This window comes from Vitis riparia, chromosome 17 (genome assembly GCF_004353265.1).
Source record: "Vitis riparia cultivar Riparia Gloire de Montpellier isolate 1030 chromosome 17, EGFV_Vit.rip_1.0, whole genome shotgun sequence".
Classification (NCBI taxonomy): Eukaryota; Viridiplantae; Streptophyta; class Magnoliopsida; order Vitales; family Vitaceae; genus Vitis; species Vitis riparia.
In genome coordinates, this window is record NC_048447.1 from 11,881,706 (window position 1) to 11,908,202 (window position 26,497).

At 39.6% G+C, this 26,497-nt stretch overlaps 2 protein-coding genes and 1 pseudogene across 3 annotated transcripts; all 3 read left to right on the plus strand.

The window, feature by feature from the left end:
• The first annotated feature begins 1,880 nt into the window (after positions 1-1,880).
• On the plus strand, positions 1,881-2,531 carry LOC117904092. Its single transcript, XM_034816613.1, has one exon. It carries the CDS (start codon positions 1,881-1,883, stop codon positions 2,529-2,531), a length of 651 nt encoding a protein of 216 aa, XP_034672504.1.
• An 8,369-nt stretch (positions 2,532-10,900) lies between these two features.
• LOC117905189 lies at positions 10,901-12,471 on the plus strand (annotated as a pseudogene).
• A 9,537-nt stretch (positions 12,472-22,008) lies between these two features.
• Positions 22,009-23,924, plus strand: LOC117905188 (UDP-glycosyltransferase 83A1-like). Of its 2 annotated transcripts, none has more exons than XM_034818128.1 (2): positions 22,009-22,607; positions 22,792-23,924. In XM_034818128.1, the coding sequence occupies exons 1-2, from the start codon at positions 22,121-22,123 to the stop codon at positions 23,673-23,675; spliced, it is 1,371 nt and encodes a 456-aa protein (XP_034674019.1). In that variant the 5' UTR covers positions 22,009-22,120; the 3' UTR covers positions 23,676-23,924. The 2 variants fall into 2 exon arrangements, with proteins under 2 accessions (XP_034674019.1, XP_034674020.1); XM_034818129.1 differs by having other exon boundaries at positions 22,009-22,598.
• The last annotated feature ends 2,573 nt before the right edge of the window (positions 23,925-26,497 follow it).

Consider the following 26,497-nt stretch of genomic DNA (forward strand, 5'->3'; position numbering starts at 1 on the left):
AGCAAGCCTTGCTGAGTCACCCCAAACAGCCTGTCACAGCCCACGTTCCGCCGCCTGTAGAGCGAAAGGACAAGAGTGATGGCAAGTCACCTCCCAAGATTTCTAACAGCCGCCTGCAAGGTGATGATGATTCTGTCATCACCTCAGGGACATCATGACAAGCCAAAAAGTCTTCCCACCATTAAAGAGGCAGAGCAGAGCTTCTAACACTATATAAAAGGGCCTTCACACAAAGAAGAAGGTAAGTCAGCTAACTCAAAACGAGGGCAACAGCTAGATCCTTTGAGCCATGGCTAACAAAATCATCGGAGGGTGTGTCCGGACATCTTTTGCAGGATTGACTGAGCCAAAATTCCTTCTTGGTTGAAAGCGCACATCCACTTGGCAGCCACGTGGATCCCTGGGACGCGAGGCATCAACATTGGCGTCGTCTGTGGAAAATTTTTGTTCAGTCGACGGCAAAGATGTCCACACCTTCCAGAAGCCGCTCATTGGCTAGGGGAGACGAAGACTATTTCGAATGGCGCGAAGCCATGGAAAGGCGACAATTGGAGGGCGAGCGACAAATGCAGGCTCTCCTCCAGGAAACAGCGAGATTGAGAAAAGAAAACATTGTGTTACGCATCCAGGCTTCATCGACGGGGCCTTCTCGTGGTCAGCGCTCAAGAGGCTAGGGAGCAAACTCAAAGCCTGATCCAGAATCGATATACCTTAGGACTGCGGGGGTCATCCCTGAGGTGCGTAATAATCGACCTCAAGAACGACCCACGCCCATGCACCAAGCTCCCCAGGATGAAAGCTCAAACTCTACTCGTCTCTCATCAAAGAGACAACGCGACAAAAAACCCCAGTTATCGGACGCGATGCGCACGAGGCTAGGCCCACCGGAGCTTGGAAAGACAAGGCCGCCAACAGCCACAACCTGGGAAGTGCACCCTGATCCTCTGGTTGCACCCGTTGTGCAGAACATCCTCCCGCACAAAGCGATACGACAAGATGGAAGAAACTCTCCAATCGAGCCACCCACTAGCTCCATTAGCAAAAGGCTGGATGACATGCTCTCCACGCCTTTTGCTTGCATATTATTTATTACGACCCCCCAAGGGGATTTCTCGTGCCAAAATTTTCCACGTATGATGGGTCCAGCGACCCCTTCGACCATATCATGCATTATCGACAGCTCATGACTCTCGACATAGGAAACGACGTGTTGCTATGTAAAGTATTCCCCGCCAGCCTACAAGGTCAGGCTCTCTCATGGTTTCACCGCCTACCCCCGAACTCTGTTGATAACTTCAAGGACCTGTCAGAAGCTTTTGTGGGACAATACTTGTGCTCCGCTCTGCATAAACAGAACATCAGCACTCTGCAAAACATAAAAATGTAGGAAAATGAGTCTTTAAGAGAATTCGTGAAACGGTTTGGTTAGGTCGTGTTACAAGTAGAGGCTTACAACATGGATGTTGTCCTTTAGATCTTTAAACGAAACATTTGTCCAGGCACCCCATTTTTCGAGTCGCTCGTTAAGAAGCCTCCTACAACAATAGACGACTTGTTCCGGCGCACAAGCAAATACTCAATGCTGGAAGACGACGTGCATGCGGCCACCCAGCAAATTTTGGTTGCCGAGCAAACATCCAAAAGCGGTGCGAAAAGAAGTTCCAAACTTCCAGACCGGCTAAGGCCGTCCGGTCAAAGGCAAGAAGAGCAAAGCCGCCCAGAACTGCCACTCCTCACACCCCTTTCCCATATCCTACGAGAAGCTCCTCCATATGATCCAAGACCTGTCCGACTTCAAGTGACCCGGACCCCTCAGAGCGGACCCAGCCAAAAGGGATCATAGCAAGAAGTGTGCCTACCATAAGGAGCATGGTCACACTATGGAGACGTGCAGGAGCCTCCATTATTTGGTGGAAAGGCTCATAAAGGCGGGACATTTGAAGCAATACCTCCGCTTAGATACCAGAGTTAGAGACACTCCCCGAAATCACGACTCTGGGACCCCCAAGATCCCAATCGCCCCCAAAGCCATCATCAACTATAGCCATGGAGGACCACTGGATGAGGAGTACTACTCCAAAAGAAAAAGACACGGGCTATTGCGTGCAGCATCAGTGCGTGAGCGCGTCAACTCCATACGGCCTGGGATAACTGGTGGGGGTCCCCGACCCATAAATGGGACAATCATTTTACCCCCGGTAGACCCCACACGAATATTACAACCACACCGCGACGCCCTCATCCTATCCCTAGAGATGAGAGACTTTGATGTGAGACGAATCCTAGTCGACCCAGGCAGCTCGGCCGATCTTTTACAAGCGTCAGTAATTAGTCATATGGGACGTGATCTATCCGGCTTTGAAAACTCTAGGCGAATCTTGTCCAGATTCAACGGAGTGGCGACTACCTCCTTGGGAGACATTGTGCTGTCGGTCCAAGCAGGCCCAGTCACTCTCAACGTACAGTTTCCGTGGTACAAGATTTATCACCCTTCAATGTTATCTTGGGGCGCACATGGCTACACTATATGAAAGTCATCCCTTCTACGTACCATCAAATGGTAAGCTTTCTCACTGAAGATGGGCAAATCAACCTATACTGCAGCCAGTTGGCCACTCTCCAGTGCTATCAGATAGCACGAGTGGTTGGGACCAGCAAGGAAGGTGAGCCCCTCATTGAACCCACCAGTGCACTTGACCAATAGTAATTACTGAATCAGACGGACAAAGATCCCCCGGCAGCGGATCCCTTGCGGATGATCCAGATTTCATAAGAAAGTACGCACCTCACACATATCAGTTTCCTCTTGACACCCGAAGAGGCCAGAAACATCCAAGACACACTCCGACAAAGCCATGACGTCTTTGCATGGACGCATTCTAACATGAAGGGAATTCACCCTTCTATCGCCTCTCATAGGCTTAACGTCTTGCCAACAGCAAGACCTATCCAACAGAGGGTCAGACGTTTTCACCCAAATAGGCAAAAAATTATCCGGGATGAGATTGAAAAACTGCTGGAAGCTGGATTTATTAGAGAAGTGGAGTATCCGGACTGGTTGGCAAATGTAGTAGTGGTCCCCAAAAAGGAAGACAAATGGCGGGTGTGCATCGATTACACCAACCTCAACAATGCATGCCCAAAAGACAGTTTCCCTCTATTGCGGATAGACCAAATTGTAGACTCCACCGCCGGACAAGGAATGCTCTCCTTCTTGGATGCCTTCTCCGGATACCGCCAAATCCCCATGGCCTCAACCGACGAAGAAAAGACAGCCTTCATAACGCCGCATGGGCTTTATTGTTACAAAGTCATGTCATTCAAACTCAAAAATGTTGGCGCCACTTATCAGAGACTGATAACAAAAATCTTTAAACCTCTAGTTGGTTGCACAGTGGAGGTATACATCGATGATATTGTGGTTAAGAGCAAAACCCGAGGTGAACATGCCCTTCACTTGCAAGAAGTCTTCCACCTCTTAAGGAAGTACGACATGAAACTGAATCCGTCCAAGTGCGTTTTTGGCGTAAGTGCTGGAAAATTCCTGGGGTTCATGGTCAGCCAAAAAGGGATAGAGGTTAGCCCGGATCAAGTTAAGGCAGTCATGGAAACACCACCCCCCAGGAGCAAAAAGGAATTACATCGCCTCACAGGCAAGCTTGTCGCACTAGGGCACTTCATAGCCCGTTTCACTGATGAATTACGACCCTTCTTCTTGGCAATACGAAAAGCCGGAGCGAACGGGTGGACAGACAGCTGCCAGAGCGCTTTCGAGAAAATCAAACACTACCTCATGCAACCACCCATTCTAAGCAACCCCCTCCCTGGAGAAAATTTGTATATGTATCTAGTAGAAACCTATTTATTATGTTAGCAGAGCATTGGCTGACGTAGAGACAAGGTACTCAAAGATGGAGCAAATGGCTTTGGGCCTTCGAAGTGCCGCCCAGAAGCTCCGCCCTTACTTTCAAGCCCATCCGATGGTTATGCTGACCGACCAGCCCCTTCGCAATATTCTGCACAAGCCGGACCTAACCGGAAGAATGCTTCAATGGGCCATAGAGTTGAGTGAGTATGGAATTGAATACCAACCGAGATTGTCCATGAAAAGGCAGGTAATGGCTGACTTTGTGCTGGAGTACTCCCAAAAACCTGCTCAACACAAAGAACCACGCGGAGAAGAGTGATGGACCTCGCGGGTTGATGGAGCCTCTTGGTCATCAGAATCTGGAGTAGGGCTCCTACTACAATCCCCAACAGGAAAACAGCTGGAGCAAGCTATCAGGCTCGGATTCCCCGCGTCTAACAATGAAGCAGAGTACGAAGCCATCCTATCCGGATTGGATCTTGCCTTGGCCCTGTCTGTCTCCAAGCTCCGAGTCTACAGTGATTCCTAACTCGTGGTAAGGCACGTCCAGGAGGAATACGAAGCCAAGGATGAGCGCATGGCACGATATCTGACTAAAGTAAGAGACACCCTACAACAGTTCGCTGAATGGACAATCGAAAAAATTCCACGAACTGATAATGGACATGCCGACGCCCTAGTAGGGATAGCCGCTTCCCTTCCCATCAAAGAAGCCATATTATTGCCCATACATGTGCAAACCAACCCCTCCGTCACGGAAGCCTCCACTTGCAATACTATTGAAGCGAGCCAAGTAGACGGCCAAGAATGGACGGAAGTCATAACAAGGTATCTCCGAACAAGCACTTTGCCCGAAGAACCTAGGCAGGCACATAAGATCTAGGTACAAGCCGCCCGTTTCACCTTAATCGGGGGGCACCTTTACAAGCGATCCTTCACAGGCCCCTATCTCAGGTGCTTAGACCACTCGGAAGCCCTGTATGTATTAGCTGAGTTACATGAAGGTGTGTGCGACAATCATTTCGGAGGTCGATCTCTAGCGTCTCGGGCCCACTCGCAAGGATATTATTGGCCCACTATGAAGAAAGATGCGGCGGCTTATGTCAAGAAGTATGACAAATGCTAGAGGCATGCCCCCATACCGCATGCGCTATCTAAGACATTGAAACCAATCTCTAGCCCCTGGCCCTTCGCGCAATGGGGGATGTACATAGTAGGACCCCTACCAGCCGCAGCTACCCAGAAGAAATTCCTGCTCGTCACCACAGATTACTTCAGTAAATGGGTAGAAGCTGAAGCATACGCTAGCATCAAGGACAAAGACGTCACCAAGTTCGTATAGAAGAACATCATCTGCCATTTTGGAATTCCTCAAACCATTATAGCTGATAACGGCCCGTAGTTTGATAGCATCACTTTCCGGAATTTCTATTCGGAACTCAACATCCGGAATTTGTACTCTACACCACGTTATCCTCAAAGCAATGGACAAGCAAAGGCAACAAACAAAACCCTAGTAATTGCTTTAAAGAAGAGGCTCGAGCAAGCTAAAAGGAAGTGAGTAAAGGAGCTACCCGGCGTCCTATGGGCCTATCGAACCACACCTGGGCGGCCTACGGGAAACACTCCCTTCACCCTCACATATGGTATGGACGTAGTCATCCCTATAGAAATAGGCCTACCCACTATCCGGACTGAGGCAGGACGGCAGGGTGATGCAAATGTGGAACTAGGAAGAAATTTGGACTGAGCAGACGAAGTGAGAGAGAGTGCGTCCATTCGGATGGCCGACTACCAACAAAGGGCGGTCACTCACTATAACTGCAAGGCATGACCCAGGAGCTTCAAAAGTGGAACACTGGTCCTTGGAAAAGTTTTCGAAAACATTACTGAAAGGGGAGCAGGAAAATTCCAAGCGAATTGGGAAGGCCCTTACATTGTGTCCAAGACAAGTGAAAGCGGAGCCTATCATCTATAGAAGCTAGACGGAACCCCGTTGCTCCGTCCATGGAATGTATCCAATCTTAAGCAGTATTATCAATGAAAGGAAACGAGAAGTAAGCAAAAAAAAATAGAATAAATGTAATGTATTTATAAATAAGTAAAAAGTGTCTTTACAAAAATAGCTGCCCCATATGCAGCAAAACAAAGAGGGAAAATTATAAAGTCTGCACAGAAGGAAGTCTCAGCTAGACGGATCCCCAGGTGCTGCATCCTCCTTATCAGAAGGGAAAGAATGAATATCATGCATAATTTCGTGTTTCTTCATACAGCAACGGTAGCCAAAGAAATACATCTCGTCTGCCTGCCGCTGGTATTCCTCCTCCATCTTCTTCTTCTGAGTGGCGAACCTAGCCTCCATCTCCTCCTTTTGAGCCGCCAAACCCGCCCGCAAATTCTCCGACTCCTTCTGGGCGGCAAGGCTAGCCCGGAGTTCATCCGTCTCTCTCTTTAACTGGAGGTTCTCCTGCCCAGCTTCATTGACTTGGCCCTCCAAGGCTTGCTTTTCTTTCTTCAGTATGTCAGTCTCAACCCGGATAGCCTCCTTCTCCCCTTCAACCCGGGCCAGTTGCTCCGTCCCATCCGCCACAGCTTTCCGAGCAACGGCCAATTTAGCCTCCACCTTCTCCAACTAGGCGCGCAGCTCCTCGATGCCACCCAGATGTTGGGAGATAAAGGCACACATGGCCTCCGCCACTTCCAGCCGCTTGAAAAGCTGCTCACAAGTGTGCATCACGTAGTGGATGCCGACTGCAACCTGGGCAAAGCAACAACAAAACAACAGACAATGTTACATGGAAAAGTAGCAACTGCTAAGAAAGAAGAGAAAAACAGCGAAGAAGTATTTACCACTTCTGCAGTCTCTGGGATCGTCCATTCCTGCAGGTGTTGAATACAGGACACGGCGGACTCAGGAGTGCCAAAAGGGAGCCACGCCTTGACAAAAGCAGGAGGGTCCCCACCCATGTTCACAAAAACACGTTTTATCATAGGGAAGAAGTCTGACATCCTCGTGGAAGGCGTTTCCGCATCCGTGAAGCATGGCACCCCTTTCAGCATTTCCATCAGTTCCTCCCAACTTTGAAGAACTGCGGCAGTAGGACTGCTCTTTTCCTCTGGAACCTCCTCACCGTTCGATGCATCCAGAACCCCCTCTGACATATGGGTTTCCACCACAGTAGGGGCATCGCCAAAGGCAGTTGTACCCGATTGACCAGCGGCCGTGGAGCTAGGCCCCGAAGCGTCAGCCTGAACTATTGTTGCCGCGCTAGACCCTACGGCATCCGGCTAAGCCACGGAAGTTGCACTAATACCCGCCTCGTCCGGATGGGTCGCAGCTGACGCCGGAACCTCTAGCGCCAGGTCCTCCCCACCCCGCCCCGGGCAGACTTTCTTAGCTGGATGAGGCCCAATGTCAATGGGATCATACAACCGTTGCGATGTCTTCGCAAAAGCCCCGCCCTAAGGTCGCTTGTATCTCTCATCTCCTCCGGCTCGTGCACGACCCTCAAGCCAACAAACTCCGGCTGATGCTGGGGAAAGCTAGGCCCCGAACGGAAGGTTTCAAGCTGTGGGGAACTGGAGGTGGCCTCAGGTTCCTCAGCCTCCTTAGACTCCAGAATAGTGTGATCCGGCCGACTGGGTCCGGACTTGCAAGACGAAGACGAAGCCTCAGGAGTTGGGACCACTATCCGGAGCACCTGCGCAAGGGTCTTCTTCGTCTTCTTCTTCTTTTTCTTTTCCTTTATGGCCGGGGAACGGGCTGTTGGAGAAGAGTCGTGCCCCTTCTCACCAGGTGCTTTCCTTAATGTCCCCTCCTGCCTCTTTTCCTCTCGTTGGTCAAGGCGCTCCTGGCGCGCCTTTGCGTCAGCCTCGCGAGCCCTCTAGTAAAAGGGCAAGTCTTTCAATACAAAATGCTCCCTAGGCACTACCCGTTTTGGCAATCGCCTAGGGAGAATGTTGGTGACGTATGGCTGAGGCTCCCGAACAACCGCCAACAGGTTCCGGACAGTGAGCAACATCTAATAATGCCTCTCAGCAGCAGTAATCTCGAACAGTTTGTTCAAGTAATCGAAAGATGCTTTCTCCACCCACTCGACCAGGCGACCCCTCTTGGACATACCTGTGTTACCCACAACCAAAGAAGTTAGCCATCTGATAACACGAAATTAAAAGAACAATAAGCGAACGCCGGACAAACTCGGAAAGCTACCCTACCCTGGAGCGCCAGTGAACGATTTGGGGAAAATGATCTCTCCGGATGTTCCGACAGTCCAACCCAAACACCCTTAACTAGTACATGCCCCTTGGCTTCCCCCTTTATTGAATCTGGAAGATTAGTCACCAATTGGAGGGACGAGATATAGCCAAACAGGCTGAAGAGGTCAGTCTTCTCTTTCTTTATGGAATAGATGAAAATGACCTCCAACAGCAAAAGGTCCAAGTTGAACAGCGTGTTCAGAATGTTGCACCCCATCAGCACCCGGACTATGTTGGGATGGATGTAGGCCGGAGGGATCTGGGTGAAGTGAAGAAACTCTTTGAACAGAGACGGGAGAGAGAACCGGAGCGCCGCGTTGAATTGCTCCTTGGAGAAATAGATAGTGTTGTCCGCAGATTTCTCAGTGGACACGGTCTCTCCGTCTACAAGCTGAACGGACACGCCGTTCGAAATACGGAAGCGTTCGCAAAACTGCCCCACGTTCAGCTTATTAATAGGCTTCTCCGCATAAACCACCCCGGACGCGTTCTTTCCGTTGGGCCCAGCCTCACCAAACGAAGCTACGTTTTTTTTCGCAAGCATTTTAAAGCGTGGGCCGAAACGGAACCTGTATGGCGGAATGCCAACAATAAAAAAGAAGGACCCGGCCCCACAGCCCTAACAGCAAAAAAAAAACCTAGAGTGCCTAAAATAGCAAACATCCCCAGCCTAACCCTTGACTCTACCCCAAAGCGAGATCAGTCACCCGCAAAGGCAACAATGGGGCAATAGAAACCCCAGCGGGCCCAAAACGAAAGCAAAACCCCCCCGAAAAATCCCTAAACACCAGCACCGACCCCCAATCGCAAGTAACTTACCCAACAAGCAACGGAAAATAAAAAAGAAACCCAATGGAGAGAAAGCAGAAATAGAGAACGTACCTAGCGCAAACTGGCAAACGGGAACGAAGGTCGCAATGCAATCACCCTCACGACATGAATGTCGCTAGTAAAAGCCCTAGAACTTCACTTACAAGCGAGAATACGCAGAGAGCCGAAACAAAAACACTAGCAACAGAAATACAGAAGGAAGAAATGCAGGTGTGGGGGTTGGGTATGCTATTTAAAGGGAGACAGCCTCTTGGTATTCCAAATGCCCAGCCGTGTTGTTATTGACACGACATGCCGCCTAGGAATTCCCAAGGACGGTGGCTCGCCATAAATGCTCTTCGTCATTTTCGCCTTCGCACCGCCACGTGGCACAATAAACGCAAAAAGCAACCAAAGTTTCAAAACCATCATTTTTTAACCCGCTCATTCTGCTCGAGCAAAATCACCAGGTTAAAAGGGGGGCATTGTAGGGACCCCCCTCCCCCCGATGACACGTGGCACGCCACCTCTATCCGGGTCCCCTAAGAGGGCACACGACACTCTCAAATATTATACCCGAACGATGCTCTATCCTATCCGGATTCATTGTCTGGATCATTGACTGTAAAAAGCAAGCCTTGCTGAGTCACCCCAAACAGCCTGTCATAGCCCACATTTCGCCGCCTACAAAGCGAAAGGACAAGAGTGATGACAAGTCACCTCCCACGATTTCTGACAGCCACCTGCAAGGTGATGATGATTTTGTCATCACCTCAGGGACATCATGACAAGCCAAAAAGTCTTCCCACCATTAAAGAGGGGGGCATAGCTTTTGACACAATATAAAAGGGCCTTCACGCAAAGAAGAAGGTAAGTCAGCTAACTCAGAACGAGGGCAACAGCCTGATCCTTTGAGCCATGGCTAACAAAACCATCAGAGGATGTGTCCAGACATCTTTTGCAGGATTGACTGAGCTAGAATTCCTTCTTAGTTGAAAGCACGCGTCCACTTGGCAGCTACGTGGATCCCTAGGACGCGAGGCATCAACACTACCCAAAAATATATGCTAAAGCGTCTACTGAACTAAGAGGAAAATGGGATCATCTAAAGGTATGAGATAAAGAAAAAGAATCAATACAAAAGACAAGAACCACGAGCTCAAAACCATAGAGAAAGAGACTGCATAAAGCCCTACATAAAGGACAAAGTAAACTAGAGATGACTTCCCAATAATAAATGCTAAAGCATCTGGAGTAATGTTTATATCGAAGAATTAATTCAAAATGATGCTACGAAGGTGAAATTTAGCCATTGTCCAAATTTTCATTTCCCTTCATTGTCCAAATCTAGCTTCAATCAGGCTTAACAAAAATACAAGCTTGTTTACAAATACATGCATGGGATGAGAATAAAGAGCTCAAACCATTCATGCAACAACAAAAGGAGGCTAGCTACATAAAAGGTTGTAGGTGAAGACAAAGCAAACAACCAATGATAACTTCCTCGTAATATACCTTGAAGCACTTAAGAATAAATACACAGTGAGGTATCAGCAACTTGGTGGAAAAACCAAGTAGAAAAAATGGCTACAATCCAATGACTGCACCAACAAAATGTTTATTGCATATATGGAGTGTGTAATGCAGAAATCAAAAGTTTGTCAGTGCAATTTAGGTTTTAAAATTAAACCAAAGTAGTCGAGAGCCACACAAGACACTTCAAGACAAAATAGGTAGGATCTAGACAAAACCGATTAAAGTGCCAAAGAACTTGAGCCACAACACCGTATCTTTCAGATAATATATGAAATTCATGTGTAGGAGATGGGCTGCAACTAAAATTTTAACAAATGGGTTAACAATTCACACAATAGAAGGCTTAGGCTAATACAGAGAAGCAGTGTTAATCCTGAAACTTGGGATCAGAGGAAGCAGAAGTGTGTGGAAGTGTTGGCAGCAACCATGGGCAGGCGACCTCATGTGCTGACCCAGCACAAGGACATGTTACTCCCCTTATGAAGTTTGCGTACCAAATTTCTGATCATGGGATCAAGGTCACATTTGTTAACTCGGACTTCATACATGAAAAACTGGTGGTTGCACTACCAAATGAGGATGAGGCTCGGAGACGGATAGGGCTAGCCTCGATCCTAGATGGACTGGGTCTAGGGGAGGATCGAAAAAATTCACTCAAGTTGACAAACAGTATTTTTAAAGTCATGCCGGGTCATTTGAAGGAGTTGATGGAGAAGGTTAACAACTCGAATGATGATGAGAAGATCAATTGTGTTATTGCTGATATAGTATTTGGGTGGACGCTAGAGGTTGCTGACAAGATGGGGATAAAGAGGGTCGCGTTTTGCCCCCTTTGGACCAGGAAGCTTGGCTTTAGCATTTCACATTCCAAGGCTTATTGAGGCCGGACTTCTAAATAGTACTGATGGTATTAACACTTGAACTTGCACATATCATATTTCTAAAATTAAATCTGTTGTTTATACCTAATTGATGAAACGTGAAGATTTCTAGTAATTGAAAAAAGTTAAGAGACTAAAGCTAATAGCCCTTGAAAATTCAATAAAAATCAGAGGAAGTAGCTAAGTATTTTCTTGGTTTTGATGGAAATTAATAATTGAAATATCTTTGCAGGATCTCTTTTGAATGACGAGTTGATCTGCCTGGCAAAGGATATCCCAGCCTTTAGCAGCAACAGATTGCCCTGGAGCTGCCCAAGTGATCCAACCTTACAAGAGGTCATTTTCCGACTTGCTTTCAAAGACATCTCAGTTATTAATCTTTCCAATTGGCTTATTTGCAACTCCGTTTACGAACTTGACTCATCTGCTTGTGACTTGATTTCCAACATATTACCAATAGGCCCGTTACTTGCAAATAACCATCTGGGTCATTATCCTGGAAACTTTTGGCCTGAGGATTCAACTTGCATAAGCTGGCTCAATAAACAACCTGCTGGCTCAGTCATTTATGTTGCCTTTGGAAGCTTAGCGATCTTAAGCCAGCACCAATTCAATGAACTAGCACTGGGTATTGAACTTGTAGGTCGGCCATTTTTATGGGTTGTCCGATCAAACTTCACCAATGGATCAGATGCTGAATACCCTGATCGTTTCATAGATAGAGTTGTTGAGAATGGAAAGATTGTTTCATGGGCACCCCAAGAAAAGGTTTTAGCTCACCCTTCTGTTGCATGTTTCTTATCCCATTGTGGATGGAACTCAACCATGGACGGCATAGGCATGGGAGTCTCTTTCCTATGCTGGCCCTACGTTGTAGATCAATTCCATAACCAGAGTTACATATGCGACAAGTGGAAGGTGGGCTTGGGGTTGAACCCAGATGAAAATGGATTCATATCAAGGCATGAGATTAAGAAGAAGATTGAAAAGTTGGTTTCTGATGATGGTATAAAAGCAAATGTAGAGAAGTTGAAGGAAATGACTAGAAAGAGTGTGAGTGAAGGTGGATCTTCTTACAAGAATTTCCGAACCTTTGTTGAAGTAATGAAACAATGAAGATGTTTCCCGATGCTACTATATTCAAATATGTTAAATCGCCATCAACCCGACCCAACCTACTCAAATTGTATTCCTACTCACAGAAATTATATTCTAGACTTCATTCAAGAAACATGAAAATTAGGTGTTGAGATTATTGAGACAAGCTATGATAAAAACTTCATAGATGATCTGCTCATCGTGGTTCCATGAATCAAGATTATGTAGGGATTAAAGATTTTAATTTTTTAGATTCAATACGCTTTGATACCAATTGAAAGTATGAATCTTGATTCCTGAAATTTATGAAGGGTGAAAAGGTAATAATGATTTTATGTCTTAAAGTTCAATTTTTCACAAATAATATTTTCTTCAATTAATATGAAATATTTAGATATTAACATGAATTCTAGCAACACAAAAGACATGTATTAGACATAGAAAATCACCCACAGAGCTTATTAAAAGCTCTACAAATATATAACCCATAAATTCTACTAAAAACTCTACAAATATAAAACCACAAGTTTACATGCATGAAACAAACGTTCTGTTTTCCTAGGTCTGTGTCTTACACAGTTTACACTTTCACATGTCTTCACATCCATGCACAACACATTATGCTCCTTCGTAAACTTCTCGATACCTTGATGGTATGTAATTAACCACCATAAACAAATTTATGTCAAGAATGAGGTTCTCAAGAATGATAGAAATGAGTAAAATAAATAATGATAATATTGTTCTAGTATGTATTTAAAACATTTGACAAAATAAGGTGTATTTATACTTTGAAAACCCTAGCGAGCTCAACCAATAGCACGCAAATGAAAAATGATAAAAACATACAAAAATAGTCTCAAACACTCTTATGCAAAATTGGTTTTTTTTTCTGCTCAAAAGAGTTTCATCATACAATAAACTTGAAGTACATCATTTAATGTTATTATTCACTCAAGCAACTTCAATCATACTTACTTTGAATGGTCTTAAATGTGGTTTCATGATAATCTCAAGTCTTCAAAGGTCCAATGTAAATCTCAAAAAATACGTAAAGTAGATCTTATAATATTTGGAAAAAAAAAATTGTTAACCAAAACTTTATAATCAAGTTCTTTTAGTTAGTTTTGAGTCGTCCTATTACTTGATAGAGATTGATTTCACAAATCCAATGATTATTAGTAAATCTTCTAGACAATACCTCTTAGGTGCTCTATAATTTTGCTCAAATAGGATATCTTAATAGATAATAGCAATCAAACTCTAATTAACTATTTATATTTTACTTAGAAGTTTAAGTAGTTATTGTATCATGGAAGATTTTTAATAAAAATTTCACTACTTTCAACTCATTTATATGTAGTTATTCGAAAAATATGAATTTTTTAAAGATTCTTTTTACTAAGAAGAAATTATTGAATTTATTGAAAAATAACAATTAATCCATATGATGGCAATGAAAATTACTATGCTTAGGTTGCATAGACTAACAAATTGTTATTTCCATTTGAGGAACTAGTGTTAGACCTGAACTTGTATCTCAACCATTAATTCATCAAACAAGGACCTATATGGGTTCATAGAGAGTGATTGACCATGGAAAGAGTTAGAATTTAAATATTTTCATCATCCACATATGGGTTACATATATGGGAGGATAAATAAGTAGATAAAATCCATGAAATTTAAAATTTGTTTTTAAATTAAATTAATTAAAAACATATTGAAATTCTTATCTTTCACCAATAAGGTTGCCTATAATAGTAAGCTCATTGGTGAGTTAACAATCTTTTTTTTCTATAAGGTTTGAGTTTCTCCGTCTCTTTTATACTTTCCTCCAATAATTTCTTCTTGGTGTCCATTTACACCTACAATTTAAATGATGGAGTAACAAGAGATCTAGTAGTTTCTTTGAAGAAGGTAGTTACTAGCCATTAGAGACTATAATTTAAGTTATAAAGATCTTACGTAGTTATTTATTTTGTACTATTTTTATTTTTATTCTTTTCTTATAGAAAATATGTTGATTCATGGCATGGACCTCCATTGTTGGTTTTTAATCCATTCTGCTAGGAACTCAAAGATGGTTTGTCCTTGTGTACAAAAGGTGGGTGTAGGGCTGAACCTAGAAGAAAATGAGATCATTGGAAAGTATAAGACAAAGAGAAACACCAAAAACCTTCTTTTTGATGGAGGCATCGACTCTGAAGGGAATGGCCAAAAAGAGCACAAGCAACCATTTTCCTTTGTTAAAAGATATAGTACTATTGAAAATGTTTATCTTATAGGGCAAATTGTGTTTTGAGGTTAATTAGGCTTGATAATTAGCCTAGGGTCCTCCTATTACCCATATTTAAATTCAAAACTCAATAAAAGAGTAGAAATTGAGATGAAGGATATTGCCTTGTAATCCATTATGGGTGATAGAAAGACCTTACATCAATTATAAAGCCCAATTGGGCTGAAAGCACAATTTTCCCTCTCTTATAATGATATTCTCAAGACCTTCAAATTCTCACTTACATTAATGCCACCTTAAAATAACCAGGAATTCAAGTTCCAACTATAAACAATATATGATGGTTTTAGTGTAACAAAATATAAAACTAAAAAAAAAAAAAAAAAAAAAAAGCCAAGAGTTAAAAACCATACAACAAGAAAAAGAGTCCAACTGCATAAAACCCTACAAAAGGACAAAGTAAGCTAGAGATGACTCCCCATGAGGATATGTTATAACATTTAGAGCAAAACAAAAGGTAAATACTAGCAACTCATTAAAAAAAAATGAACAGAAAGCGATAGAATCCAATAATTATAACAATTACTTAATAAAATCCTGGAAGCAACCTATTCGATCAAGTTGCTTGGTCATATGGTAATGCAGAAGCGATATTCCAAACATCCTTCTTTAAACTAGGCCAAAAGAAACGATCTTCCACCAAAGCAATGGTCTTATCTCGTCCAAAATGTCCACCCATTCCGCCTCCATGAAGTTCCCATATGATATGATCATGTAGAGAAGTCCTTGGTAAGCATAAACAATTTTTATAAAACAAGTACCCTTCTAAAATATGGAAATCAATACATGTTGCTTTTGAACCACTCAAAAGAGAGGAATAAACATTTCCAAAATCAGCATCATTGTCATAGCAATGCTTTAATTCTTCAAATCCAATTGTAGTGGTTGACATGTTTACTAAGAGAAGGGTCTTCCTACTAAGGCATCAACTACTTTATTTTCAATTCCTGCACAATGCTTTAAATTAAAGGTAAATAGTTGAAGAAAACTACTCCATTTTGCATGTCGAGAGTTAAGCTTCTTTTGAGAATTAAGATATTGTAAGACTTCATGATCTAAATACAAAACAAATTCCTTGTAACTAAGATAATGTTGTCAATGCCTAATTGCTTGCACCACCGTATAGAATTCAAGATCATATGTGGAGTATTTTTTTCTTTGCCCCATTGAGCTTCTCACTAAAGAAAGCCACAGGATGTCCCTCTTGGCTAAGAACTGCTCCAATTCCCACATGGGAAGCATCACAGGCCACCTCAAATACTTTCTCAAAGTCTGGTAGACGTAGGATAGGAGGGTTCACCATCTTGGATTTGATTTCTTCAAATGCCTTGTTGGCCGCCTAGGTTCAAATAAATAAACCAGGTTTCATGCATTCAATAATTGGGGCCATAATAGAGCTGAAATTTTGAATAAATCATCGATAGAATGTAGCCATTCCATGGAAGCTTTGCACCTCATGGATATTTGTTGGTACTAGCCAATCAACAATAACTTTGATCTTCTCCGGATTTGTTTCAATACCCTTAGAAGACATAACAAAGCCAAGAAATACAATACTAGGACTCATGAAAGTACATTTTTTCAAATTAATGTAAAATTTTTTAGCCCTAAGAGTGCGCATTACTTGCTTCAAGTGTTCCTCATGATCTTCTCAAAATCGACTATAGATAAGAATATCATCAAAATAGACAACAACAAACCGTCCAATAAAAGGTTTTAATACTTGCGTCATAACTCGCATGAAAGTACTTGGAGCATTAGTTAGTCCAAATGGCATGACTAACCACTCATACAATCCATCTTTAGTTTTGAAAGATGTCTTCCATTGATCCTCTGGTCTAATACATATTTGATGATATCCACTTCTTAGATCAATCTTTGAGAAGATTACTGATCCAACCATCATATCTAGCATGTCATCAAGTCTTAGAATTGGAAATCGATACTTGATTGTGATTTTGTTGATTGCACGACTATCCACACACATCCGCCATGATCCATCCTTCTTTGGTGTTAGTAGGGTAGGAACTCCACAAAGACTTAGGCTTTCACGAATAAAGCCTTTAGTAAGTTATTCATCAACTTGCCTTTTCAATTCAGCATGCTCTGTTGGATTCATTCTGTAGGCTAGTGAATTTGGTAATGATGTACCGGGAATCAAATCAATGGCATGTTGTACGTCACGCATAGGAGGGAGTTGATTAGGTAACTCTGTAGGCCACAAGTCAAAAAAGTCACCAAGGATTTTACGTACGTTTGGTGGATATTTCTTATCTTGTTCTTTAAATTCTTCCACTTTTCGAGCCATTAAAGCAAAAATAACTTTAGTTTCCTTGCTCACATTTTCAATTGACACATAGTAAGTACCTTTTTTGGTTGTGCATTCTCCTCCGACTTCTTAATTGGAGAGACTTCTTTCATTGGACGAAGGATCTTTTTACGTTCGTTGTGTATGAGAGCATATGTATTTTCATAGCCGTCATGTTGAACTCTTCTATCAAAGAGCCAAGGTCCTTCCAACTAAAATGTGACTTACTTTAATCGGTAAGACCTCACACCATACAGACTCTTCAAAGTCCTCACCAAAAAGGAATATTACTAAGCAACAAAAACTTACCGAGATAGAGGTGTCATTAACCCATGCTACTCTGAATGGATTTGGATGTCTCTCTGTTTTAAGGTTTAGCTTCTCAACAAGTTCTTGTGAAGATATGTTCAAACTGCTACCTCCATCAATGATCATGGTGCATAATCTCCCTTGGCAAGAAATACGTGTCTAGAAAATGCTAGTATGTCGCCAATCTTCTTCTTCTTTTACTTTTGGGACAGTTAATAAAGGTCGTACTACAAGACTATGTCCTTCCGTCATACCATCATAGTAGTCACATTCTTCACTAACTTCATCTTCATTGTAGGTCTCTTCTTCATTTGGATAACTTTCTAATTCAGATTCTGGATCTTCAACACAAAAGTGTAAACCTTTGGTTGGGCATACAACAGCATAATGAGCATGCCCACCACACTTAAATCATAAAGGAGTCACATCTACTTTTCTATCTCCAATACTCATTGAAGTTTTACCCTTATTACCATTCTTATGAGCCACATTCGAAGTTTGTTGAGTGTTGCCCCCACCATTCACATGATTAGAAGTTCTGAAGTTTGATGTGCTTAAAGGTTTGCTTGTTGTCCTGTTGGAGAAAGTGCTCCTAATTTGTGAACTTGGACACCTGGAAACCCGAAATTTGAGGTCTTCTTCTATTTTGAGGGCTAGTTGATAAATGTCATCTACAGTATAAGTGTGTGCAACTATCATCTCAAGTTGAATCTCTATTCGAAGTCCAGCTTTGTAGCGGGCTACAAGTTGAGCATCACTTTCCCGCACTTGATTTCGAATCCTCAATTCATAGAATTCTTCTGTATATTCTTCAACGGACTTGGTACCTTGTTTAAGGAAAAACAATTTTGTATACATAAGTTGTTCATAATCAGTTGGGAGAAAGTGCTCCTTCATCTTCAACTTCATCTTGTCCCATGTGTCAATAGGTGATTGGTCAGTTCTATGAACTTGATTCTCAATATTATGCCACCATAGACGTGCTGCTCCTTTCAACTTTGCCTTCACAAAACAAACTTTTCTATTTTTGGGCATTGCATACCAATCAAAGTAATCTTCCATTGACATAATCCAATCAAGAAAAGCTGTTGGATTTAGTTTTCCATAAAATTCAGCAACTTCAAAACATACCTTTTTTGTCACATCATCATCTAGCTCAAAAAGTTTGGCCCTTCTTTGATTCCCCATTGTAAAGTTGTCTTGTTCCCCGCGTGATTGACTTGGCGATTTTCTAAATTAATGACTTGCAATCTCCTCTTCAATTGGTTGTTTTTCTTGACTTTTTTCTAATAACTTCATGATCTCATCAAGTTTGCTATTTAGTTGTATTATAGCATCTTGATGGGATTGTTGTGTGGCTAAAATTTCCTCCAAGCATATTATAGCGGCATCTTGATTGCTAGAAGTTTTTATGGAACTCATGCTTGCATAAGTTGCTCCGCTCCTTAATTGCATATGCCTTCAAGCCAAGAACTTTGGCTCTGATACCAAAATTGATGTAGGACAACCCTAGGATGGTTGCCTACACTCAAGGGTAGGTAGGCTAGGGTTTTATTTTTAGGGTGTAAGGAGAGAAACAAGGAATAAATTTTATGATAGAGAAAATTATAAGATAAGAAATAGAGAGAAAAAAGAAACAATGAAGAAAAGATGGAAAACCTTAGAGTCTCACTAAGGCCTTCTAGGAATCTCACCTAGAAGAAAATCAATGGAGTCTCACCATTAAGGGTTGCAACCTTGCAATGAAAGAAAGTATAATATTATTCATCAAATTCATTCCTTTGATTTACATTGATTAGCCTATTTATAGGCTTTTCTAAGAAATTCAAAGTCTACTAGGACTCTAATAACCTATTATGATTCTAATTCTAATTATAACATTCAAAGTCTACTAAGACTCTAATAACCTATCATGACTCAAATTCTAATTATATTATAACTCAACTAGCTAATCCTAATTAGACTCCAACAAATACCAATCCCAATTCAATTCTAATTAATATTAATCCTACTTAAAGTTTACTTAGGTCTTCACTTTCTTCATTGAATAAACTTTAAAAAGTTTTTCCCCATCACACCGTTTCTTGTTGACACTTTCACATGTCTTCACATCCATCCACAACACATTATGCTCCTTTGTAAACTTCCCAATGCCTTGATGGGATGTAATTAACCGCCATGAACAAATTTATGTCAAGAATGAGGTTCTTGAGAGTGATGGAAATGCATAGGAAATAATGATTGTTCTAATATGTATTTAAAACATTTTACAAAATAAGGTGTCTTTATACTTAGAAAACCCTAGCGAGCTCAACCAATAAGGCAATAACACACAAATGAAAAATGACAAAAAAAAATAAAAAATAATTTCAAACACTTGTGCAAAATTGGTTTTTTCCGCTCAAAAGAGTTTCATCATACAATAAACTCAAAGTACATCATTTAATATTATTAATTCACCCCAACAAGCTCAATCATACTTACTTGAATGGTCTTAAATATGATTTCATGATAATCTCATGTTTTCAAAGGTCAATGTAAATTTCAAAATGAATACGTAGAGTAGATCTCATAATATTTGGGAAAAAAAATAATTGTCAACCACAACTTTGTAGTCAAGTTCTTTTAGTTAGTTCTGCGTCTTCCTATTGCTTGATAGATTTTGATTTCACAAATCCAATGATTACTAGTAAATCTTCTAAACAATACCTCTTCGGTGCTCGAGAATTTTTCTAGAATAGGGTACCTTCATAGATAGTAACAATCAAACTCTAACTAGCTATTTATATTTTACTAGAAATTTTAATGATAGTTACTATATACCATAAGAAATTATTAATAAAATATCTCATTACTTCCAACTCATTTATATGTAGTTATTTGGGGTAAAAAAGAATTTTTTTAAAATAGATTATTAAATTATTGAGAAAAAAATAGTAACATTTCTTATCTTATTACCATTTTTTAACTTTTTTGAAAAATTTCTTTTTTAGTTTCAATTTTTAATAAGTAAGATCATAAAATCAATTTTTAACTTTTAATTTGATATATTATATTTATTGATAACTAAAGTCTAAAATTACTCGTTTTCACCAATTTCTAAAATTCATCCAGGGTTATTGTAATGCTCCTGTTCTAGTTAGAAAAATTATCGGCTCTGCCACCGGCTGAGTGAATCAATGCCAAAGGGTTTGTCCTTTCTGGTTTGTTAATCCACTCTGCTTGGAACTGAATGGTGAAGGTTTGTCCTTACCTTGGCGACCACTTCCGTATCTGTGATGTACAAAGGTGGGTTTAGGGCTGAACCCAGAGGAAAATGGGATCATTTGAAGGCATATAAGATTGAGAAAAAGACCAATACATGGGAAAAGAACCAAGAACTAAAAGCCATACAACTAGAAAACGAGGTTGGCTGCATAAGACCCTCCATAAAGGACAAAAAAAAAAAACTAGATATCACTTTCCTAGCTAGAATATATGCTAAAGTATTGGGAATTATGTAGAAGCATTTGAGAGTGATATTATTAAGGTGAAATGTAGCCATCGTCCAAATTTTCATTTCCCTTGCTACTAGCATCAATCAGGCTCAACATCAATACAAGCTTGGTCAACAAACACATGGGATAAGAAGGAAGAGCTCAAACCAATCATGCAACAACAAAAAGAGGCTAGCTACATATGAGGTTCTAGATAAAAGACAGCAAACAACCAATGGTAACTTCTGATAATATACCTTGAAGCACTTGAGAATAAATCCTTAAGGTATCAATAACTTGGTGGAAAAACCAAGTAGAAAAAATGGCTACAATCCAATAACTGCACTAACAAAAAGTTTAATGCATATATGGAGTGTGTAATGTAGAAACCAAAAGTTTATCAGTGCAATATAGGCTTTATAGCTTTAAAATTACACCAAAGTAACGGGAGAGACACAAGATGTCACCCCCAAAACCCACTCGAAAGGTATGACGGTCATTTCACACCTCAAGCCCAAAGACTTAAAGTGGAAACGACACAAACTTTCGTATTGTAATTGAAAATTTACTAATTACCAAATTCCTATTCAGAGTAATAGGACAAAATTCTAAAATCTCCAAATATCAACTTTAAAAAAACTAACACATCAACCAGAGTGTTATTGTCCAAATAACTCCAAATTCAAATAATTTAAACGAAAAAATAAATTTTAACATCTAAACAATGTCGAAAATAAAATTTGAACCAAAATCCTAACAAAGAAAAATTCTCAAGCCTAGTCATCACTTTTCACCCGAATTGAAAGTACCTGAAAATTGATCTTCAAATCCTAAACTTTCAAACCTTCAACTCTATGCTCTCTAATCTTTCTGATCTCTGTGTAAAAGGGTTTTCTAAATAAAGAATATAGGAAAGATATAATTTATATATAGGGATTTTAAATACGAAAAGACATTTTTACCCTTATTAAATTACTTTAATTAATTAATAATTTCTAAATTATGATTTTACCCCTAAATTGGGTTTGGGTCATTACACACGACACTTGATCAAGACAGAATAGATAGGAGATAAAAGCAAAGTGCCAAAGAAATTGAGCCACAACACCATATCTTTCAGATAATGTATGAAATTCATAAATGGGAGATGGGCTGCAGCTAAAATTTTAGCAAATAGGTATACGATTCACACAATAGAGGGCTCAGGCTAATAAAGAGAAGCAGTATTAATCCTGAAACTTGGGATCAGACGAAGCAGAAGTGCTGGCAGCAACCATGGGCCGACCTCATGTGCTGATTATTCCATGCCCAGCACAAGGACATGTTACTCCCCTTATGAAGTTTGCGTACCAGATTTCTGATCATGGGATCAAGGTCACCTTTGTTAACTCAGACTTCATACATGAAAAACTGGTGGCTGCACTGCCAGATGAGGATGAGGCTCAGAGTCGGATAGGGCTAGCCTCAATCCCAGATGGACTGGGTCCAGGGGAGGATCGAAAAGATTTACTCAAGTCGACAGACAGTATGTTAAGAGTCATGCCGGGTCATTTGAAGGAGTTAATTGAGAAGGTTAACAACTCCAATGATGATGAAAAGATCACTTGTGTTATTGCTGATACAACAGTTGGGTGGGCGCTAGAGGTTGCCGAGAAGATGGGGATCAAGAGAGTTGCGTTTTGCCCCTGTGGACCAGGAAGCTTGGCTTTGTTATTTCACATTCCAAGGCTTATTGAGGCCGGACATGTAAATGGTATTGATGGTATTAACACTTCAACTTGCACATATCATATTTCTAAAATTAAATTTGTTGAAACATGAAGGTTCTAGTAATTGAAAACAAGTTAGAGACTAAAGCTAATAGCCCCTGAAAATTAAATAAAAATCAGGGGAAGTAGCTAAGTATTTTCTTGGTTTTAATGGAAATAATTGAAACAACTTTGCAGGATCTCTTTTGAACGAGGAGTTGATCTGTCTGGCAAAGGATATCCCAGCCTTTAGCAGCAACAGATTGCCCTGGAGCTGCCCAAGTGATCTAACCGTACAAGAGATCCTTTTCCGACTTGCTCTACAATGCATCCCAGCTAAGAATCTTTCCAATTGGCTTCTTTGCAACTCTGTTTACGAACTTGACTCATCTGCTTGTGACTTGATTCCCAACATATTACCAATAGGCCCGTTACTTGCAAGTAATCATCTGGGTCATTATACTGGAAACCTTTGGCCTGAGGATTCGACTTGCATAAGCTGGCTCGATAAGCAACCTGCTGGCTCAGTCATTTATGTTGCCTTTGGAAGCCTAGCAACCTTAAGCCAGAACCAATTCAATGAACTAGCACTGGGTATTGAACTTGTAGGCCGGCCATTTTTATGGGTTGTCCGATCAGACTTCACCAATGGATCAGCTGCTGAATACCCAGATGGTTTCATAGAGAGAGTAGCTGAGCATGGAAAGATTGTTTCATGGGCACCCCAAGAAAAGGTGTTAGCTCACCCTTCTGTTGCATGTTTCTTATCCCATTGTGGATGGAACTCAACCATGGACGGCATAGGCATGGGAGTCCCCTTCCTATGCTGGCCTTACTTTGCAGATCAATTCCATAACCAGAGTTACATATGCGACAAATGGAAGGTGGGCTTGGGGTTGAACCCAGATGAAGATGGATTCATATCAAGGCATGAGATTAAGAAGAAGATCGAAATGTTGGTTTCTGATGATGGTATAAAAGCAAATGCAGAGAAGTTGAAGGAAATGGCTAGAAAAAGTGTGATTGAAGGTGGATCTTCTTACAAGAATTTCCAAACCTTTGTTGAAGCACTGAAACAATGAAGATGTTTCCCAATGTTACTATATTCAAATGTGTTGAATCAACCTCCCATTGAAATAGGTTGATGTGGGATTAACCATGAACTCAACCCAACCCACTCGAGTTGTTGTCCTACTCTTATAAAGTATATTCTAAGAAAATTAGGTACGGAGATTGATGAGACAAACCATGATAAAAATTTTATAGATGATGTACTCTTTGTGGTTCCATCGAACAACTATTATGTAGGAATAAATAGTTTAATTTTTTAACTTTAATATGGTTTGATAATAATTGAGAGTATGAATCTTAATTCCTGAAATTACCATGAGATTGAATAAGTAGTCATCATTTTATGTCTTAAATTTCAAATTTTTTAAAAATAATATTTTCTTTAATTAATATAAGATATATAGATAACAATTATACAAGAATAAAAAATTTAATTTTTTAACTTCATTATGCTTTGATACCAATTGAAAGTACAAATCTCGATTCCTAAAATTAACACAAGAGTGAATAGGTAGTCATGATTTCATGTCTTAAATTTCAAATATTTCACAAATAACATTTTATAGATATTAAAATGAATTTTAGTTGCACAAAAGGCATAATATGCCATATTTGGTGACTGTTTTCAAAAATAATTCTGAAAATCAGTTTTTGAAAACTATTTTCTATATTTTGTAAAATAAAAGTCTATCCAGAAATCTAAAATGTTTTCAATTTGTTTTAATATTATTAAAAATAATTTTTATATCTAGTATTTTATTTTTTTATCACTTTACATGTTTGTATAATTATTCTTTAAAACAGTTCCAGAAAACAAGTGAAAATAAGTAAAAACAACTAAAACATATTATTTTCTGAAAATACTTTGTGTTTTGTTTTTAAGAACAAAAAATAGAAAATAGTTTGTTGGTTATGAGACGTTTTTTTTTTCCCTCTAAAAAAAAAAAGAAAAATGTTCTTGAAAATAATTACCAAACATACCAATATACATAAAATAAAAAATAAAAAAACACTATTGAGGTAAAAATCATAAGTCTAATCAACTACAAATTAAGCAAATTCAATAAATATGAAAGATCAAATACACAAGTTTACATGAATCAAACCCTATGTTCTCTCAAGGGTCTTTGTGGACCCCGTATTTTCGGCTCATGTGTTCCCACTTGATGGCAAAACTCGTTTTTTGTTTTATTTGATGAAATTTGATTTTTAGAAAAAAGACTTGGAGTCTCCACTTATTTTAATTTTTTTAAAGGGAAAACAAAGTAAGAAATAAAAACCCTAAGTGTGACTCCTTATTTTGGAAAAGGTGGTCTGTGAAAAACCGGATCAGGTTCGGAAGTCAGGTTACTTATCGGGAAGGTACGGTAAAGACCGCAGCACCCCTCTAAGTCCCTAAAGTCGGGTCTCTACTAATAAAATGAAGCAATGGTGACAATTAACTAATTAATCATGGATACCAAAATTAATAATCAAGCAAATGAGCATGTACAAGTCATAGTGAAAAACAATATACATAAATAATGATGAAATCTAATTACAAAAATACACAAAATAAATAATAAGATAATTATGCAGAATGATTTATTGAATTAAATAAATAAAAGATATTAAAAAAAGTTTTAAAGAAATTTCAAAGGATTTTATTAAAAATGATTTTGAATTAATGATTTTAAATTATTTACTTACAAAAAAAGAATCAATTTATTTTTCTCAACTTCGTTTGTATTCAATTTTCAAAAAAAGTTGTTTACACTTAGTATCAAAAGAATTTATTACAAAATTTCAATTTGGGCACAAAAATTATTTTTACTTGCTTTTACTATAAAATAATGAATTTTTACAATTTTATTTACAAAAGTATTTAGATTTATTTTCATTTAAAAGAGTGATTTTTACAAATTATTTAAAATGACATAACTTTATTTACAAAAGAAATTTTAATTAAAAAGAAAAACAAATATTTAAATCCTCTATCTCTGAAAAACACTTTTAATCTCATTTTAATTAAGGAAAAAGAATTCATTTGAAAAAATATTTTTAGACAATTTTATTAAAAATTAATTTTTGGGACAACTTTATTTACAAAACAATTTTTGGACAATTTTTATTAAACAAAGAAATTTTTGGACAATGTCATTAAAAAAAATTCGAATTCTATTAAAAATAATTTTTTGGATTTTTCTAAAAGAATTTTTATAAATAATAAAAAAAAATTCTTTTATTAAAAATAATATTTTAAAATTGTTGTTTCATCAAAACACATTTACTGAATTCTTCCTTTCATTTAAACAAAATTTCTAGTTTGTTCGATGTTCAATTCTGTACACACAAGTAAATATACACAGATAAATATTTACAGAAATCAATAAAAATAAAACTGAATATAAATGAGAAATCAAATATGTACCCCAGTAGGCTTAAAACAAGTTCAATGCTCCATTTACAGCTTTTCAATTCTCACTTTGTTCCATGAAATTCCGTGCTCCACGTGTCATAAATTTATGCTCAGCCAACAGGTTCGCAGAACGAGTCCATGCAAAAACAAAAATAGCCCAAGTTTCATATTAATTCACCACCAACAAATCAACTCAAATTTCGTATTAATTCAACAACTCAAATTTCGTATTAATTCAACAATTCAAGTATCATAAACAACAATTACTATTATAATCAAATCGAGAAAAATGAATAATAATAATAATAATAACAATAACAATAATAATAATAATAATAGTAATGGAAACGGGTGAGATGGGAAGGAGGTCACCGACCGACAGTGGCTCGCCCGCGGCGACTGGTCGGTGTCCCGACGGCGATGAGGGGTTGAGTT

Coding starts and splice junctions, on each gene's coding strand:
- LOC117905188 (XM_034818128.1), top strand. CDS start 22,121: ATGGGCCGACCTCATGTGCTGATTATTCCATGCCCAGCACAAGGACAT. Junction 22,608..22,791: donor ACATGTAAATGGTATTGATG/GTATTAACACTT, acceptor ACAACTTTGCAG/GATCTCTTTTGAACGAGGAG.
- LOC117904092 (XM_034816613.1), top strand. CDS start 1,881: ATGGAGACGTGCAGGAGCCTCCATTATTTGGTGGAAAGGCTCATAAAG.